The sequence below is a fragment of the Protopterus annectens genome, chromosome 2.part1, assembly GCF_019279795.1.
Source record: "Protopterus annectens isolate FY-2018-M chromosome 2.part1, PAN1.0, whole genome shotgun sequence".
Classification (NCBI taxonomy): Eukaryota; Metazoa; Chordata; order Ceratodontiformes; family Protopteridae; genus Protopterus; species Protopterus annectens.
In genome coordinates this window covers 566508530-566527252 of record NC_056729.1, presented here as the reverse complement: position 1 = coordinate 566527252, position 18723 = coordinate 566508530, and the positions used below count along the sequence as shown (strand labels likewise).

Here is an 18723-nt window from a genome sequence, read left to right as displayed (position 1 = left end):
AAGCTGACAGCCGACGCCATCTCCAGTTTTTCTTGCCCCAGATGTCAGGAGTCCCCAAATGAAAAAGGTCCCAAAACCTTTGCAAATACACCTCAGAAGAATGGTGAAAAGCAAAAATAAGAGGGGACAGGAGGGAGGGAAACCCAGACTGCAACAGTGAAGACACTCGAACATCTACATTTATGGTAGGTGTACACAACTGTACTATGTTCGCGTTTCACTGTTGCAGTCATGACTGTAGGGTAGAATCCCAAAGCTGAAAGGGAGGTGGTCATAAAGAAGAAGGGGTGGCTAAAAGGCCCTGCAAGAATGCAGAGGCAAAGCCTGCCCTAGACTTAGAGTAGAGAGGTAGATTGTAGTGCTTAGAAAAAGTATGCACTGAACTCCAAGTTGCAGCTTCCAAAATGTCTTTGGTAGGAACTCCCCTGAGGGAGGCCGCAGAAGTGGCAGCAGCTCTGGTGGAATGAGTCCGTATACTCCCTGGGATTTGCTTTCCATGGTGTGAATAACAAAATCTGATTCCATGAGCAATCCATTTAGAAATGGTCTGTTTTGAAATGGCTTTACCTTGGGAACTTGAAGCATAAGAAACAAACAATTGTTCTGATTTTCTGATGTCCTTGGTTCTGTCCAGGTAAAAACGTAGTTGCCTGTGTACATCCAAGGAATGTAAGATCCTTTCCCCTTTATTTTGAGGAGTGGGGAAAAAGGTTGGCAAGTGGATAGTTTGATTTAAAGCCAATTTGGAAACCACCTTAGGCATGAAGGTAGGATTAGTCCTCAAAGATACTCTGTCTTGATGAAAAATAATATAAGGTTCCACAGCCTTAAGAGCTTGTAACTCTGAAACTCTCCTGGCAGAGGTTAGGGCCAACAAGATTGCCGTTTTCCAAGATAAAAACTTGATGTCAGAAGAGGCAGCAGGCTCAAAAGGAGGGAAGGTTAGTTTTTCCAGAACATAGTTGAGATCCCAAGCAGGAATGGGAGGAGATCTAGGATGTCTTAAGTTCTTAGCTCCTCTGAGAAACTGTCTCATGAGCTGGTGGGAAAAGATGGGGGGGTCTGTATTATAATGAGCAGAAATAGCAGAGGCATGTATCTTAATGGAAGAGAAAGAGAGACCCTTATGTAAGAGATCTGTCAAGTAAAGTAAAATTAAGGTAATGTTAGGAAGAAGATGATCAGAATCCTGAGCCTGCATCCAGAAACAAAATCTTTTCCATTTTCCTGCATAAGATTTTCTAGTGCTAGGACGTCTGGCTTCTAAAATGACATCCATAACCTGCTTGGGTAGGAAAGAAGCCCTGGATTAACCAGGCCGCCAGGCTCAGAGTTCTGACATGAGTGTAGAACCTGACCCTGAAGTTGGGACAGAAGGTTCGGAGACTGAGGTAAAACCCAAGGGGGCTCCAGACATGAGTAGGATACCAAAACTGCCAAGGCCAATTTGAAGCCAGCAAGATTATCATCTTGGGCTTGTCCTGTTTTATCTTCAATAAGACCCGTGTAAGAAGAGGAAGAGGCGGAAAGGCATATCCTGAGAGGTTCCTCCAACTGAATGACAGGGCATCCACTTTCCAAGCTTCTCTGTGGAAAGTCCTGGTGCAAAAATTCTGTAGTTGATGATTGAGATGGGATGCAAAGAGGTCTGTGTGAGGACATCCCCAGACTGCCGTTATCATCCTGAATTATTTTGGTGTCCAGCATCCACTCGTGTGGATCTGAAAGGTTTCTGCTCAGACTGTCTGCCAGGAAGTTTTGTTTCCCTGGTAGAAACTGAGCTTGAAGATCCAGATTGCAAGCTAGAGCTGTGTTCCATAGATCCATGGCTAGTCTGCAAAGGGGGTAGGAATGAGATCCCCCTTGCTTGTTTATGTACCACATAACTGTGGTGGTTTTCTGTCCATATTAGTAGTTGTCCTGGTTGTAAAAGATTCCTGAAGGCCAACAGAGCTTTCTGAATGGCTAACATTTCCTTTAAATTGATATGCAGGTGCTTCTGATCCTTTGTCCAAAGGCCCTGCAGACAGTTGCCCTGAAAATGGGTTCCCCAAGCATAATCCGAGGCATCCGTGGTTAGAATCAGAGTGGCAGGAAGCAGAAGGAAGGGTTTCCCTTTGTTTAGAGCACATGCCCTGGACCACCAAAGAAATTCCTTTTGAAGGCAAGGAAGGACGAAGATCAGTATGTCTAAACTGTGGCAATGCTGGGACCATACACTTTTTAGGTACCACTATTTTCCTCATGTGTAGTCTTGCATATGGTATGAGAAGGATGCAGGAGGCCATGTAACCCAAAGCCTGCAGGAATTTCCTTGCAGACAGCGGAGTTAAAGTTGCCAAGGTTTTGAAAGTTGAAGCCAGCTGTAATTGTTTTTCGGATGTCAGAAATGCCATCTGGGTTGTGGTGTTTAGAAGAGCACCCAGAAAAGTTATCTGTTGTGATGGTGTCAAATTGGACTTTTTTATGTTTGCAGAGAATCCCAGGAACTTGAGGTTCTGTACAAATTCTAGATGCTGGAGTAAGACATCCTTGCTGTCGGCCTGAATTAGACAATCGTCCAGATAAGGGTAAATTTGAATTCCCTTGAGTCTGCAGTAAGCTACTACTGGAGCCAGGCATTTGGTGAAGACCCTGGGCGCAGTAGATAATCCAAAGGGCAGCGCAGAGAATTGAAAGTGCCTCGATCCGGCCTTGAACCCGAGGTATTTTCTGTGATCCTGCCTGATGGGAATGTGTAAATATGCCTCCTTTAAATCCAAAGTCACCATCCATGCATTTTTGGACAGCATTGAAAGTAGCTGCTGTAGAGTAAGCATCTTGAATTTTGGAATCTCTAGAAAGGTGTTCAAGACCGACAGATCCAGAATGGGTCTCCATGAGTTCTGCTTCCTTGGGACTAGAAACAGCCTCGAATAAAACCCTTTTCCTTTCTCTGAAAGAGGAACCAGTTCTATGGCATTCATAGCCAAAAGAGCTTCCACCTGGTTTAAGGCCTCCATCCATTGATGTTTTGGAAGGTCTGGCCATCCGCTTGGCCTTGTCAAGGTATGAAAACGGAATGTGTAACCTCTTAAAACCACATCCAAAACCCATTTGTCTTGGGTTATTTGAGTCCAATTTTGATAAAAAAGAGAGTTTTCCTCCGAGAGGGGCTTCCAGGGAAGAAATTCCTGTAGCCCCACAGAGGGAGTCATTGAGTTTGTTCTCTTTGAGATTGTGACCTGTCCTCTCCTCCCCTAGAGGTGGAAGCAGTCCACTGTCTTGGTCTATAAGCAGCTTGTGATTGAGGCCTCCCTCTGGAACGTCTATATCTACCCCTCTGAGGCCTGTCTGAAGTGGGAAAGGACCAATTTTTCGAAGGCCAATTCCTGCTAAATCTAGGAGGCTGTACTTGTAAGAAATCTTTAGCTGTTTGCACTGAGTTCGCCTTATCCTCCATCTTTTTAATCACCTCTTCAGCTTTTGATCCGCACAAAACATTAGGCTGAACCGGAGCATCCAATAATTTTGCCTTTACCTGTTCAGGTACATTTTGTTCCTTTAGCCATGCATGCCTCCTAATGACTGTGCCAGAGGCCGCAGCCTTACAAGAAGCCTCCAAGGCATCAAAATCCACAGTGTAAACCATGCTTCCCAACCTGTTCAGTGGCATGCAATAAATCATGTAATTCCTTATCCTCTGCACAGGCAGAAATGGAAGTAAGCTTTTGTTTTAAGACAGACAATAGAAATTGCTGGTATTTAAACATATGAAACTGACAGTTTAAAGCCCTAATGGACAAAGTAGCAGAAGTGTACACTTTTGCCCCATCTTTCTAAGGATCGAGAATCCTTTTCGGTAGGAGTAGGATTTTTGGCAGAAGCGGCCTTAGCTCCCTTAGGACCCTGCGAAATGGTTTCAGGGTCAGCAGAAGGGTTCTTGTATAAAAACTGATGGGAATCAGGAACCCTGTAATATCCATCAGGTTTCACAGGAGCAGGAGAAAGAGTCAGGGGTTAAGTTAGCCTCCGAAAAGGCATCATCCACAATATCCAAAACAGGAGGGATAGCCAGGGGTCTATGCTGGGGAAGAAGAAATTCCCTCAGCCTTTTCTTGGATTCCGAATACTCCTGTCCTTCCCAGTGGAAATGTTGCCTCATTTCATGCAAAGTTTCCCCAAAAGAGAAATCCTCAGGGGGAGAAGATGAAGGAATAGATTCTTCAGCATCAGAATCCTCATAAGGAGGGAAAGAATATTCCTGATCAGAAGAAGAAACTGAGGAAACAGAAGCCTGATCAGAGGAATCATAAGAAATATCCTGCCTTGGCCTCTTGTCTGGAGGGGGATGAAAACCCCTAATCACAGTAAGCAAATCCTCCGCCATCTTGAGTAACTGCTTCTGTGACTGGGGAGCCGGTTCAGAAGAAGCCTGTGTAGAAGTCTTTGATTTTGAAGGAGTCTTTGCCTTTGTCTTTGTCTTTATTAGTAGCCGAGTAGGCCTGAAAACCCCTTCGGAAGCCAGTACCTGCACAGCGGCTCCGGACCCATCCGAAGGAGCGTTGTCCGAAGGTCCTGCAACAGAAATATTTAAAGGCCTGGTTGGCTCCTCATGAGTCAGTTTCGGCCATCGGTTCTGAAATGGCCGACGACAGGGGCTGCAAAAGCGCCTCACTGACGACGGCCGAACCTGAAGCCAGCTCCGCTTGTGCGTTATCAGATTTGGACCTCGGAGGCCCGTCTTTATCCTTGCGACATTTCTGAACTCCGGTAGCCGGGACCGTATCAGACGACATTTTGTAGTTAAAGCGCCTACTGAAGTAATGAAAAGCAAAATCGTACCTTCGCTTAATTGTACGTCGATTGAATCTAGCACAAAACTGACAACTAGCTACGTCGTGGTCAGGGCCCAAGCAAGGAATACAGTAAGAATGAAAATTCTTATGAGGTATTTGCTTCCCACATGAAATACAATTAACTTTTTCTGACATCGGAGTGGAGCAAGAAAAGTTTCAACGGGTACTTGGCTTTGAGTGGAGAAGAAAGTCTTCGGACCGAAGTATATCAGTAAAATTCGTCAGGAGTCCGCCGACTGGCAAATGCAAACTGCTATCACTGCACGGCAAGAAAGACTGGAGAAGATGGCGTCGGCTGTCAGCTTTGTACTCCTGGTGCTCTGACGTCAGGGAGCATGGCTGAACAGCCGACGCCGGACCCAGACTTTGGGATTCTGGTCGACCGAGGGCTGCCTGCCGGCAGAGGAGAACCCTTCAGTCATGACTGCAACAGTGAAACATGATGAACATTGTGTGTTCTTTAGAGAAAAGCAGAAGTAAATTACATAAAAAATGGAAAGAGTGGGAACAATGCACAAAAAATGTTTTTGGAGGAGAAATTAGGTTTCTTAAAAGGCAAGAAATGAACAATGTATGTAACATTGGTTTGATTATACTGTATGGAATATATGTGATATATGTTTGTAAATGCAAACTTAATATGGTTTGATTACTTACATAAACACAACCCATCCATAAATGGTGACTGAAGATGCACATTTTGCAGGCCTGCTGCAATAAGCCAAAAGAGAGGACAAAGTCCTCACTAAAGGAAACCCCAAATCCAGTGAAAAGTCTCAAAAGCAGATGCTTCTCAAATGTTACCATTGTACTCTTACAACCATTCCTGCCATTCACTGCTTACTGAGCTGGGCCAGAAGCCTTCCTAGTCTCACCCACATCTAAATAAGGCTGGATCAAATATCTGGCACTTAAAGCAGACTCTACAACACTCCACTCCCAAACAGCAGCGTGCAAAGTCCCATTTCTTTTACTTCACGGCACTGAATAAGTGAACTTTCCCTGAATGAATGCCATGCAAGAATCAGAAGAGTGATGGTGAGTTCAAGGAGTTAGGCTGACTCGCAACAGGAACCCTATAGCCAAGGAATCCCACCAAAAGCTCAAGAAATTATGAAAAAAAAGTGACAGAGAGAGACTGAGGAGGAAAAAAAAGTTTCCGATAAACTTAAAAACACTAACACAAGACCTGACTATTTGCATCTTGGAAGAAAAGTGGGGATATGACAATACGAGATACAGTTACTATGTGCAAAAGTGAAACTCAAGCTTACCACATAAGCACGGCTAGTGTCAACATTGAAAACTTCCTGACTGTTCTGTAATGGCCTCAGATTCTCAGTTTGTTCTTGTAGGTCAGCTATAATCGAAGTTTGACCATTATCTCTCGAGTACACTGCATATCCCAAATTAACAGGTGGCTGAATTTCCTGGGATGGAGCATTTGATACAGCTATCCGACCTTCAGTTGGATGATCAGAAACTTGAGGGTCCACATCAGCACATGACTTTTCTGTTTCAATACATTTTCGTTTGATTTCATTATGCTCTCCATCAGAAGAGCATCTTTTCAAACCAGCAATTTCCTTGGAATTAGCTGCAAAGTAAGAAGTAAAAAAGTAAAATGCATGATGGAAAGTGAAATTTGAACGTTCTAAATTAACAGTTCTGTAAGAAACTTTAGACCATACCTTGCAGAGCATCACACAGAAATTCAATCCGAATAACTGAAGCATCGAGAACTTGTGTACGTGCAACCTTCAAACAAAATTTTAAAATATTACAGAAGAAACCATTTAAAAAACTCGGAAAAAATGGACAGTCAATGAAGCTATAATTACACTAGGAAAATATACTAACTACACTGGAGGAAATGGCAGTTTATAAAACTGTCACACCAAGTCACCACTAATTTACCATCCTGTAAAGTGCAAAAAAATTACTTAAGTGAAATAAAATGTAACTAAAAGGAGGTTTAAGCTTTAAACCAACATAAAACTGACAGAATTCCTTTTTGAAAAAAAAAAAGGATGTTTCTTTTACTTTAATAATCACAGTAAAATAAAACTATTTACATATGCCCACAGCTATGTAATGTATGTCAGTGCAATACAAACTGTAAACATTTTTCGAGCAAATCTTGAGTCCTTGAAATTTCAGAGATGGGAGCATTAAATAAAATCAGTGACTTGGAAATATTACATCTATCCCACAACAATGCTTAATTATTAATTTCCAAAAAGGGGAGATTACCTCATTCACATGCCATATATATCCAATCAGCTGTTACCTCAATCACATCTACAGCATTCAATTCTACTAGATTTATACACAATTGTAACCTTGTTCAGTGTAACACACTGTACAAGAATTTCCAGGTGAAAATTTTCCAGTATAAAATGAATGTAATTTTTCTATTGACTTTTATACTATCGGTATAATTTCAATTAATTTTTGTGGAATAATTCCAAAATGTTGTCCAAGTGTTACTAGCTCTAATGTAAGAATTCTATAAATCTGTGATAAAACTTTTCCTTTGCTTTATTAAATAGGAATTCCAATACTTGTGGGAATGTTTTTATCCAAGTTAAATATCTTGTGAGTTTACACAATCCCTACATATCTGGAGTATTACAACAATAACTACTACAATAACAATTCTAGTACTGCGGTGGTGCTGCTGTAGCGTTCTCGCCTCACAGTTAGACGTTGCCCGTTCGATTCTCAGTTAGAGAGTCTTCTATGTGGTGACATGCGTTAATGGGCGTTCCTTTGTTGAAGGGTGTGCTTTAGGCCCGGCAAGCCAGCACGTAAAACTCTACTGCCAATCATTAGCGGACCGGAGATCCGCTGTGGCGACCCCTAACCAGGAAAAGCTGAAAGACACAGACAATAACAATTCTATTAAGTGGGTATGTAGACAGTTTTCAACAGAGTGTATTTCAGCTCCATTATGCAAATAAATGTTGTCCTTTTAGATCTTTCATTCTCGTGAAACTGAGTTTCTCAGCATTCATATGTATAAGCTATTGGAAAAAACTGAAAAGATTAGGTCTTTAATACAATGATAATATACGAATTTCCTGAAGGAAGAAAGATTACTTGCATAAGGAATTTGATAAGAAATGTTTTCATTTACACAATCTTGTAATAGCCAGACCAAACTGTTAGGAACCATTTACAACTGGTTACATTTATTTTTAGATAAATACCCGAGGTATTAGTTTCCATTTTGATTCATATGAAAAATTTATCCACAATGGAATAACTTTTTTTTATAACAGTTGAAGTGGCATACAACTGAATTATCAGGGAATCCTATTCCACCTTTATCCCAACCTTTTGAGTGCCATTTAAAAGAAACTCCTGGTTTATTTGGACACCAAAAAAACTCAAGAAGGATGTTATTTATTTTTCTTTTTTGTTGAGAAGGTTAACTGCACAAATATTGGGGAGAATTACCATCTTAATTAACATTAAACATTCTTCCATAGTAAAGAAAAATTGATTCCAGCTTGTGACTAGACTTGTATTTTTATCAATGACCTGTTGAAAATTCACTTGTATCATTTCTTTACTATTAGACAGGCTACCAATATATTTTGGGAGTTATTCCAATTGAAATCAGAATATTTTTATATTTTTTTAATTTCTTATTAATGTACTCATATGACTGAAATTAAAGTTCAAAAAAGTTTCAAATTGCCTCATAGAACTAAGTCTGACTTTTTCTATTGAACACAGAATGCCAACACCAGAGTCAAATCTTTAGTTCCAAATCATACAATTAAAAATATTTGTTTGACCTAAAAGTTAATAAAAAGTTGTATTACTAGTGCAAAAAGTATTGCAGATAGTGGACACCCTTGTTTAGTACCTTTATGTAGTTTAAAGGAATTAAAAAGGAGTCTATTTTAACATAAGCACAATAATGTAAAACATTAATGCTATTAACTCTGCTGAGAAGTTGTATTCTTTAAGTGTTTTACATAAAGTCAATTGACTGATTCACAAGCTTTGTCTAAAATAAAGACTAATGATAGAAAGTTTATTTTTATTGCATAGTCTATTAGTAAGTGCATTCTTATATTATCTTATACCAGTCTATTCAAATAAAACCTGTTTGATCATTGTTAATTTTGGTATTAGATTAAATTCTATTTGCTAAAATAGACATGAACATCTTACAGTCAAACACTTGGAAGTGAAATGGGTCTATAAGACAATCACTTTGTAGGATCTTTGGCTTGCTTTAATAAAATAGGTTAATTTCCATGATGGGGGAACCTCTGTAGTAGTCTATTTCCCTGAAAGCTTTTTCATGTAAAGACTGCATCATCTGGCAATAATTTATAGTACAAGACCATCTAAACCAGGAGCCTTATTTTATCAAAAAAAAAATTAAAGTAAAAGGCTCATCAATTTTAATTGTTCATTTGTTATTCTTCAAGTTTTCCTTTACCTATCTTATTGACTAAGCTTTTTGAAATTTAATTTATATTTTCATAGATTATAAAGGACTCAATGCCCTATGAATGTAAATTTGCCTGTGTCACAAGTGATAATTCAATAAAGGTGTTTGAAAAAAATCTATTTTCCTTTCTTTAGTCATTCAGTCTATTCATTTTCTTAGATCTAAAAGCAAGTTTATGTAAGCTTGATTGGTTCACTGAATACGTTTGAAGTTTGTTTTTCCAAGTTTGACACTTCATGATTTAGAATTTCAACATTTTTTTTTAAGCTCAGACTAATAGTATCATTTGGTTTTAGGTCTATTTAGTTTGTAATGCATTTAAAGGACCACTACATGCTGCTTTGCTTGCTTTTTCATTTCAGAGGTTCTCTTTTCCCCTATTTTTTTAATGTAGCACTGTACCGTATTCTTTTGGTTATCCAGAATGACAATTTCCCTGATTTTTTTCAATAGCTGTTCTTACAGCTCTGGTACTGTGAGCCGTCTTTGACCACATCACAATCTGGCATAGCTGAAGAGAAGGTATGGCCACTTGAACCCTTTAGTAATGTCCTTTGTTACTTTTCACATTTTCCTCCGTTGCTGCCCAAAAACCACCCACGACCAGCCTCCTTCAGTCCTTTCGCCCTGGGAACGCCCCCAAACACTAACTATGCATGAGATATTTTACTTTTGGTTCCTGCAGCCTGTAAAAATGCAATGCTGACTGACTGTGGGAACCATTTTCTTCATAGTAGTTGCTGCACGCATCTGTTTTGTTGAGGGACTGTTAGAATATCTTATTTTCACACGTGTTCTCCAGAGACGATTTTATAACTAGAGGTATCTATCACGTTTTTCTTTAAAAGTTTTTTTCCCTCACTGGTGAGATCAGATCACAAACTAATCTCGCTGGAGGTCCTCATCCCGCCCCCACCTGAAATAAAAAAGACCACAGTAAAGAACTTCTCGAAAGCAGACTTCACACTTCTAAAGACTAGTGTGGTCTCCTTCAAGGCCCCCGAGCCGGCGGTAAACATTACTCAAGCCGCTGAATCACTTACAAATGCCTTCTACCAGCACCTGCAGGGCTGCATGGATCAGGCAATCCCAAGCAAAACAAAGACTCTTTGTACCAAAGGCAAGTGTCCAGTCTGGTGGACCCCAGCCATAAACAAACTCTACAACAAAAGGAGGAAGCTACTACAAGATAGATCAAAATCCTTAAAAGGTAAGACACCGCTGATCACTAAGTAAAAAGCTAAGAGCTCTCATCAAATCATCCAAAGCTAATTTTGAGAGAAAAATAGCTAAGGACTCAAAAGACAATCATAAGGCATTCTTTAGCTATGTTAGAAACCTGGGAGGAAACTCCCAGATATGCTCAGAATTAGTTCAAAATGATGTGAAGATTACTGATCCTACAGACATTGCCAACATACTGGCTGACCGGTTCAGCGCAAACTCCCCCCCTCCCCCCCAAAAGGAGAGATATCTATACCAAATGATTGTAGCCCCCCCAAACATCTATAATGCCCAGGTGAGAACTGCTCTCTCCAAGGCAAAAAACACAGCATCCATGGGACCGGATGGTGTCCCCGGCTGTGTGCTCCATGAACTCAATGAGGAATTAAACCCGCAGTTAGGACAGCTGTTTAATCTTAGTCTCACCTCCGGATACGTACCCAGGGAGTGGCGCACAGTGACTGTGGTCCCACTTCACAAAGGCGGTGCCTCCACCGACCCTGGAAATTACCGTCCCATTAGCTTGACAAGCCTTATCTGCAAAGCCATGGAGAGGATCATAATGGATCTCATAAATAAAGACACAGGGAATTTGCAGACTTTGGATCCAACCCAGTATGGCTTTGTCAAGGGCAGATCATGCCTTTTAAACTTGGTTGACTTTTTCGAGACAGTCACCAAGGCCATTGATGAGGGAAAGGCAGCCCATACAGCCTACCTCGACCTGGCGAAAGCCTTCGATACAATACCCCACTCGGGTATCATTGAAAAACTCATCAGCTTAAATGTAAACCCATACATCACAAGATGGGTTGCAAACTGGCTGAGTGACAGAACCCACAGGGTCAGAGTTGCTGGCGCCATGTCAGACTCAAAGCCTGTCACAAGTGGTGTCCCACAGGGCTCAGTCCTGGGCCCACTCTTGTTTGGCATCTACTTTTCTGAAGTACAAGCAAACACAGGAGGGTTATGGCTGACAGTTTGCAGATTACTGCAAACTGGGCGCCGTAGTCGAAAACACATCTGACACAGATATCCTTCAGAAGGGTCTCACAGAAACGGATAACTGGTGCCAGAGCCATGGCCTAAAGTTAAATGCCAAGAAATGCAGTCATACCCTTCGGGAAAAAAAAGGTTACCCCTAGCTACCATATAGGTGGCAATCCACTAAGCACAGAAGAAGTTATCAGAGACCTGGGGACCCAGGTTGACAGTAGCCTTTCATTCGACACTCATATTGCTAAAGTAGTTAGGAAGATCTTCTACATTGCCCACCTTGTCATGAAGGGATTCACATCTAGATCAAGGGAGGTCATAGTCTCCCTATACTCACTCATCAGACCAATGATTGAGTACAATGCCCCATTCGGAATGTATCTGACCAGACACTTGCAGCAGCTGGAGAGGCCACAAAAGTTCCTCACCAAAAGGATAAAGGGTCTCAAAAATCTGTCTTATGCTGACAGACTGAAAGAACTCCAGCTCTATTCAGTTGCCTACCGCTTGCTCAGAGGTGACCTGTGCCTGACATACAAGGCCATGTCAAACCCAGATTTGATGAACATGCTTCACCTCAAAAAATCTAGATCCCTCAGAGCCACAAGGGCGGGAGACTTAAACCTCGACACGGTCATTAATAGGATGTGCTGGAGGGATAGATTTATTACCCAAAGACTCCCTATGCTGTGGAACAAAATCCCGGTATATGTGAGGCAGAGCACCTCGCTGGCCTTGTTCAAGAGGAATCTTGACCAATGAATGGGAGATCGCAGATACACCCCAGGGATTACCTCAGTGTCACTGCTTGACAGAGGCACAGCAAAATAATGGGCATAGTTTCTCCAAACTAAAGGGGTGGCGTAAGCCACAAAGCTATGGGCTAAACTTGTAAATGCCCTGGGGCAGATAGCCTAGTATGAACCTATGAACCTATATATGTACAGGTCATACAATGTTCCTCAGTAAAAATACATTGCAACTGCTTAGTTTAAGAAGTCGGGACAGAGGCAAATGTAATGGGAGAAAGGGCTGTAAATAGGGACACGTTAAATATGGCTGTTATAGACATGTGTTCAAATAAAACCAGTGTTAGCATGCATTTCATTAAAAATTCATCTCATTTACTGACTTTAATCCGTTGGCAAACCAAAAAATGTTAATAGGATGGACCTAAGTTATAAGCCAAAATCTGGACATTCTGCAAAAGTTTGTACTATTGAGAAGTAAGGTTTTGAATTACACAATGCCTGTTACTAGTGTGGAGAAACCTAACGACTGCCATTATTTTTCTCTAGCTAAGCATCACTTTTGCTGTTTAGCCAGTGTAAAATAAGAAGACTTAAGTAAAAATAGAAGTGCATGCGTCTGAGTGTGTGTGTATATGCCTGCATTAGAGTGCGAGTGAGATTGATCATTCAGTCATTTTACACTCGCTAAGCAGCAAACCAACTTACTGTAGTTTTGCTGCTTAGTGTAAAATAATCAAAGATATTTAAGAAAAAAATAGGTGTAATGTAAAGATGTGGATTGCATGTGCCTGTGAATGTAATTGTGGATGTATGAATGTGTGTGCCACCTATTTTTGCACACTGCCCACTCACTCCCATAAGATTCCCACTTACCTACTCCCTGTTCTGATCTGCCACTCACTCCCCTTTTCTATACAAAATGCAGATAAGGGTGTATTATCATGACACCTCATTCTGCATAAGTGTAATTAATACATGTAATGCACTGCTCACCTTGGTTCCTACATACAAATTACATTGCCATGCCTAACCTGTTACACAGGAGCAATCATGGCCTATATCATCACAGGATCATAGGAGGTTACTAGGTTAATGGCCCCAGGGCCCTTACAAGCCTAGCCCAAGTTCAGCCCGTGTTCTCAAGGGTGTATGGTTCAAGCAGTCCTGCCCTCTGTGCAAATTGCCTCCCAGCCTTCATTCTGGCATGACAATGTCATGTTATATTGTTTGTTCACATGCCCATGTATAGCTGTTCCTTTATGTCCCAGTTGCCGGCATTAGACAGTGCAGGTTTACCTTACCAGGTATGATTTCTAGCCTCAGTATACCTACATCAGCTGTTTTAAAGTCTGGTGTACTAATACAGTAAAGTCCCGATTCCAAAGTTGAGTGTATTAGTGAGGTCTCTCCTTAAGTGGACCTCTGAGAAACCATGCCTGCTTCAGGTGGTGGGAGCAGCAGGGCTCCTGTGTGGTCCCTAAGGGAGAACAAGCTAATCCTGCTCTTCCTCCCAGAGACTATCAGGGGGCAGTATGAGGGCCCTTTGTATACCAGGAGTGCATGCTGGGGCAGTATGAGGGCTCTTTCTATGCCAGGAATGCCTGCTGTGGATGTAGGAGGGCCCTTTCTATACCAGGAGTGCCTGCTGGGCAGTATGAAGGCCTTTTGTACAAAAGGCATGCCTACAGGGGCAGTACGATGGTTTATTATACACAAGTAGTGGCTGCTGGGGCAGTACAATGGCCCTTTGTACAATACTGATGCATGGCACAACCTTGGCATAATGGTGAGCAATGCCACTAGCATTGCTCATTTGGGTCTCCAGTGCAAGCATCACTATAGCAACCAGTGGCAGCACCACCCTAACCTGTTTAGCTACTTGGAAGCAAAAATTAGGGACAGACAGTCTTGCTTCTTTCCGAATACCAGACTACATAGATAAAAATCCCAGAGCAACTCGGTGATACTCCCTGTCAAGCCCATCTCCTTCATATGTTGACTCAAACATCAAGCCCAATGAAACCAAGGATACCAAAGAGACTGAAAATATAAAATGTCCATGTAATCATCACATAACTTTTATGGCAGCATCAACCTTACATGCTCCTTTAAATTTTGTAGAACCTGCACAAACCCTGCTATATGTTTTAGTGCACACTTCTTGCGAAAATATGCACGTGAGCTGTAGTAGTCCATTATGTCTATTAGATATACCTCCAAAGCTCCAAACTATTGGCACCCTTATTTCACCAAATGCAGGTAAACAACCAATTTGACATACCCATACTCAGAAATTATTACATATGTTAACTTATGATGCATTCTACACTGTTGTAACCATTTAAATCACATCCCTTAGGCCAAGTGTACAAAACTATAGAAAAAGACAATGATAAAACCATCCTGAAGCTTGTTCATTTTTCTTGGCAACAGGCATATTTTAACTAATAATAAATCTTCCTACAAACACTTGCTTACCTAAACAGCACATAAGCCCACAGATTTTTAACTAACTGCACCAACTTCAAAGGGGTTCTAGCCTGCTCCATTCCTCTACCATACCCTTAATTCTAACCCACCCCAGGTCAGGCTCTTATACCTCCACTAATTCTCCTCCCCCTCACAACCCAATCAAAACTGCTCCCCCCAACCCTGATTTCCTCCAAACACTAATCTCCTATCAATTACGATATCCCACCACCACCTCTTCTATTAGCTATCACAAAGTCACATTAAATCAACAACCCCATAACCTTACAACCCATAGCATACTTCAAACACAGCCATACAGTATTCACTATTCTACATGCCACACTCAGTACAACCCTATTGTACCTATACTGCATCACATCCTATGAAACTTCACACCTTTCACCCCTACCCAAACTAACCATCCCCACTCCCCCTTGTATTGCAACAACTCCATTATTCAAATATCTCTACTAGCATAATCTCTCTTACCGACTTCTACCTAAAACACAAAATTTTCTTTCTCACTGCATTTAAAAGTTTTCTTACAGTCCTCTACCAGACATTAACACCTCACTATTTTGTCATTTGCTCACACAATTTCCACTGTTACCAAGTGGTGATATTCACCCCAACTCCGGCTCAACTGGTAATACCCACCCCTACCCAAAATTATACAAATTAGAGTAGTTGGAAATGAAATTAAGTCTAAACCTATCCAGCACCTAAAAATAATAAACATTAACATCTATAGTTAATAGCTCACAGGCATCCACTCATTACTTGCCCATGAACTACCAGATATAGTAGCCATCACAGAAACCTGTCTAAAGCCCACCACTAAGGGGGAGGTGATGTCTGTTAAATCTGGTTGACTTCTTTGAAACAGTCACCAAAGCCATGGACAAGAGGAAGACTGAACACCCTACCTTGACCTGGCCAAAGCCTTAAACACCATTTCCAACTTGGGCATAATAGACCAACTCTCTCAACTAGGCCTCAATCCATATGTTATTGGATGGGTAGCAAACTGGCTCGCTGATATAACCCCACCCAACCAAAATATGGGAAATCACCTCAAGCAGTACACCTGCAACGAGCGGTGTATCCCAGGGATCGGTCTTGTGGCCTCTGCTATTTTGGATATACTTCTGAGTGCAGGCCAAAACCAGTGGGCTATGGCTGACCAAGTTTTCAGATGACTGCAAGCTGGGCGTGGTCATCAATTCCCCAAGTAATGTGGATATCCACCAAGAGGGTCTCACCCAAACAAATGACTGATCTCAGAAACATGACCTCAAGATAAATGCCAAAAAATGCATTATCCCCCTTTGGAAAGTGTAACATCCTCGCATATTACATTAACATCCTAAGCATGCAATCAGTCGTGAGGGATTTGGGCATCAAGGTTGACAGCAACCTGACTTTTGACCACCATGTTGCTTTAGTTGTGCAGAAAGCTTTCTACATGGCCCACCAAATAAGTAAAAGTAACTCATCCAGGGACAAGGTCATAACATCCCTGTATTCTTCCCTTACAAGGCCAGTTACGGAGTACAATGCTCCATTCATCATATACCTCGCAAAGCACATGCAGCAGCTGGAGAGACCACACAGGTTCCTCACCAGAAGAATGCAGGGCCTCAAACATCTACCCTACACAGACAGGCTAAAAGCCTTGTCCCTCTACTCCGTTTCATACAGATTCCTCAGAGGTCACCTATCTCTGGCATACAAAGCAATCTCAGACACTGCATTGATGGGACTGATGCATATCTGCAAGTCAAGCTCCACTTGAGCAACCCGTACTCATGACCTTAACCTGGTCTACAATATCAATAGGACTTTCCTTATTTTTTAACTTTAAAAAAAAAAAAAATCAAAGTAAAAGGCTCAGCAATTTCAATTCTTCATTTGTTATTCTTTAAGTTTTCCTTTATCTACTAACTTATCATTTACTAAGCTTTTTGAAATCTGATTTATATTTTCAAAGAATATTATAAAGGACTCAATACCCTATGAAGATAAATTTGCCTGTGTCACAACTGATAATTCAATAAAGGTGTTTGAAATATGTTTTCCTTTCTTATTTGTAATGTAGTTTAATGTCATTTAGTCTATTCATTTTCTTAGATCTAAAAGCAAGTTTATGTAAGCTTGACTGGTTCACTGAATACGTTTGAAGTTTGTTTTTCCAAGTTTGACACTTCATGATTTAGAATTTCAACATTTTTTAAGCTCAGACTAATAGTATCATTTGGTTTTAGATCTATTTAGTTTATAATGTAATGAAATCTTTATCCCATTCTTTTGTTTTACTCATATCCATATGTAATTAGACTAAGTAAGCCTTCAGCGAGTCCCAGAGGTTATTTACTTAAGCTGTATTTCTATAATATTCTTGATCTTATTTACATATCACTGTTTAAATCCTTTTTTTAACTATGTATGCTGGTAGTCTTATGAGGAAGACATTACTTTTTAAAATAATGTTGAAAACAATAGCATTGTGATCAGATAATGGACAAACTATAGAAACTTCTCACAGCCTATCTTGACCTTGCCAAGGCTTTCAACACCATCCCCCATTCTGTAATTGTACCTAAACTCACTAAAAGTACAGTTTTGTACCTACCATAAATGTAGATGTCCGATAGATATGCAACTGCAGTCATAACATATGGGTTGTCCTGCCTCAGGCAGCCCTCGGTCGGCCGGATTCCAAAGTCTGGGTCCGACGTCGGCTGATGTCGCATTTCTCTCCGACGTCAGAGCGGCTGGAGTACATAAGCATCAGCTGACGCCATTTTCTTCAGTGTTTCTTGCCCCAGATGCCAGGTGCCCTCCAAGGAAGGCTGTAATCAAATTGGAAGGAAAAAACAGGATTCCAAACGAAGTAAGCAATAAACAGACACACCATAACAGATATCCCCAGCTAAGAGGAACAGGGATAGGAGTGGACCCAAGGCATAGAGGGGTATGGAGGGAGGGAAAATCCGACTGCAGTTGCATATCTATCGGACATCTACATTTATGGTAGGTACAAAACTGTACTATGTCCTTCAAGAATGCAACTGCAGTCATAACATATGGGTAGAATACCATAGCTTAGCTGGGGGAGGAGGAATGCTCTAGGAAAGAGATGGTGTGGCAATCAAACCCTGCAGGACTGCCGAAGAAAAGCCTGCTCTGGATCTGGAGTATAGAGGGAGATTGTAGTGTTTGGAGAATGTATGCACAGAGCTCCATGTAGCAGCTTCTAGAATGTCCTTTGTAGGCACCCCTCTTAAGAATGCTGTAGAGGTGGCTGTAGCTCTGGTGGAGTGTGGTCTGACATTGGCTGGAACAGTCTTCCCATGGAAGGAATAACAAAATCTGATGCAATGTCCAATCCATTTTGAAATAGTCTGTTTTGAAATTGCTTTTCCTTGTACTCCAGGGGCGTAAGCTACAAAAAGTTGATCAGACTTCCTACTGGTCTTTGTTCTGTCCAGGCAGTAGCGAAGTTGTCTGTGAATGTCCAAGGTATGTAACAGTCTTTCCCCTTTGTTTTCAGGATTGGGGAAGAAAGCAGGCAGATGAATAGCTTGATTTAAAGAAACCCTAGATACCACCTTTGGCATAAAAGTAGGGTTGGTTCTTAAGGAGACCCTGTCTCGGTGAAAGATTATGAACGGTGGTATTGCCATTAGGGCCTGTAGTTCCGAAACCCTTCTTGCTGAGGTAATTGCCAACAGGAAAGCTGTCTTCCATGAGAGGAATTGTAAGTCCACTGAAGCTGCTGGCTCAAAAGGAGGTAGAGTCAGTTTTTCTAGGACAAAGTTGAGGTCCCAAGCTGGCACTGGAGCCTTTCTTGGTGGCTTAATGTTCTTGACTCCCCTAAGGAATTGCCTTAGCAAAGGATGTGAAAACACAGGTGGATCAGTGTTATATCTAGCTGAAATAGCTGAAGCATGTATCTTTATGGAAG

At 41.3% G+C, this 18723-nt stretch overlaps 1 protein-coding gene across 1 annotated transcript in view; it reads right to left on the bottom strand.

Annotated features, from left to right (window-relative positions):
• The window catches only part of KDM3A (lysine demethylase 3A), a 2231127-nt gene that overhangs the window by 1676757 nt on the left and 535647 nt on the right, over positions 1-18723 (bottom strand). Inside the window, exons 6-7 of the mRNA XM_044063465.1 lie at positions 6530-6596; positions 6113-6435 (exon numbers count right to left, since the gene is read on the bottom strand). Coding sequence (XP_043919400.1) covers positions 6113-6435; positions 6530-6596 — 390 coding nt within the window. The remainder of the gene's footprint in view (positions 1-6112; positions 6436-6529; positions 6597-18723) is intronic.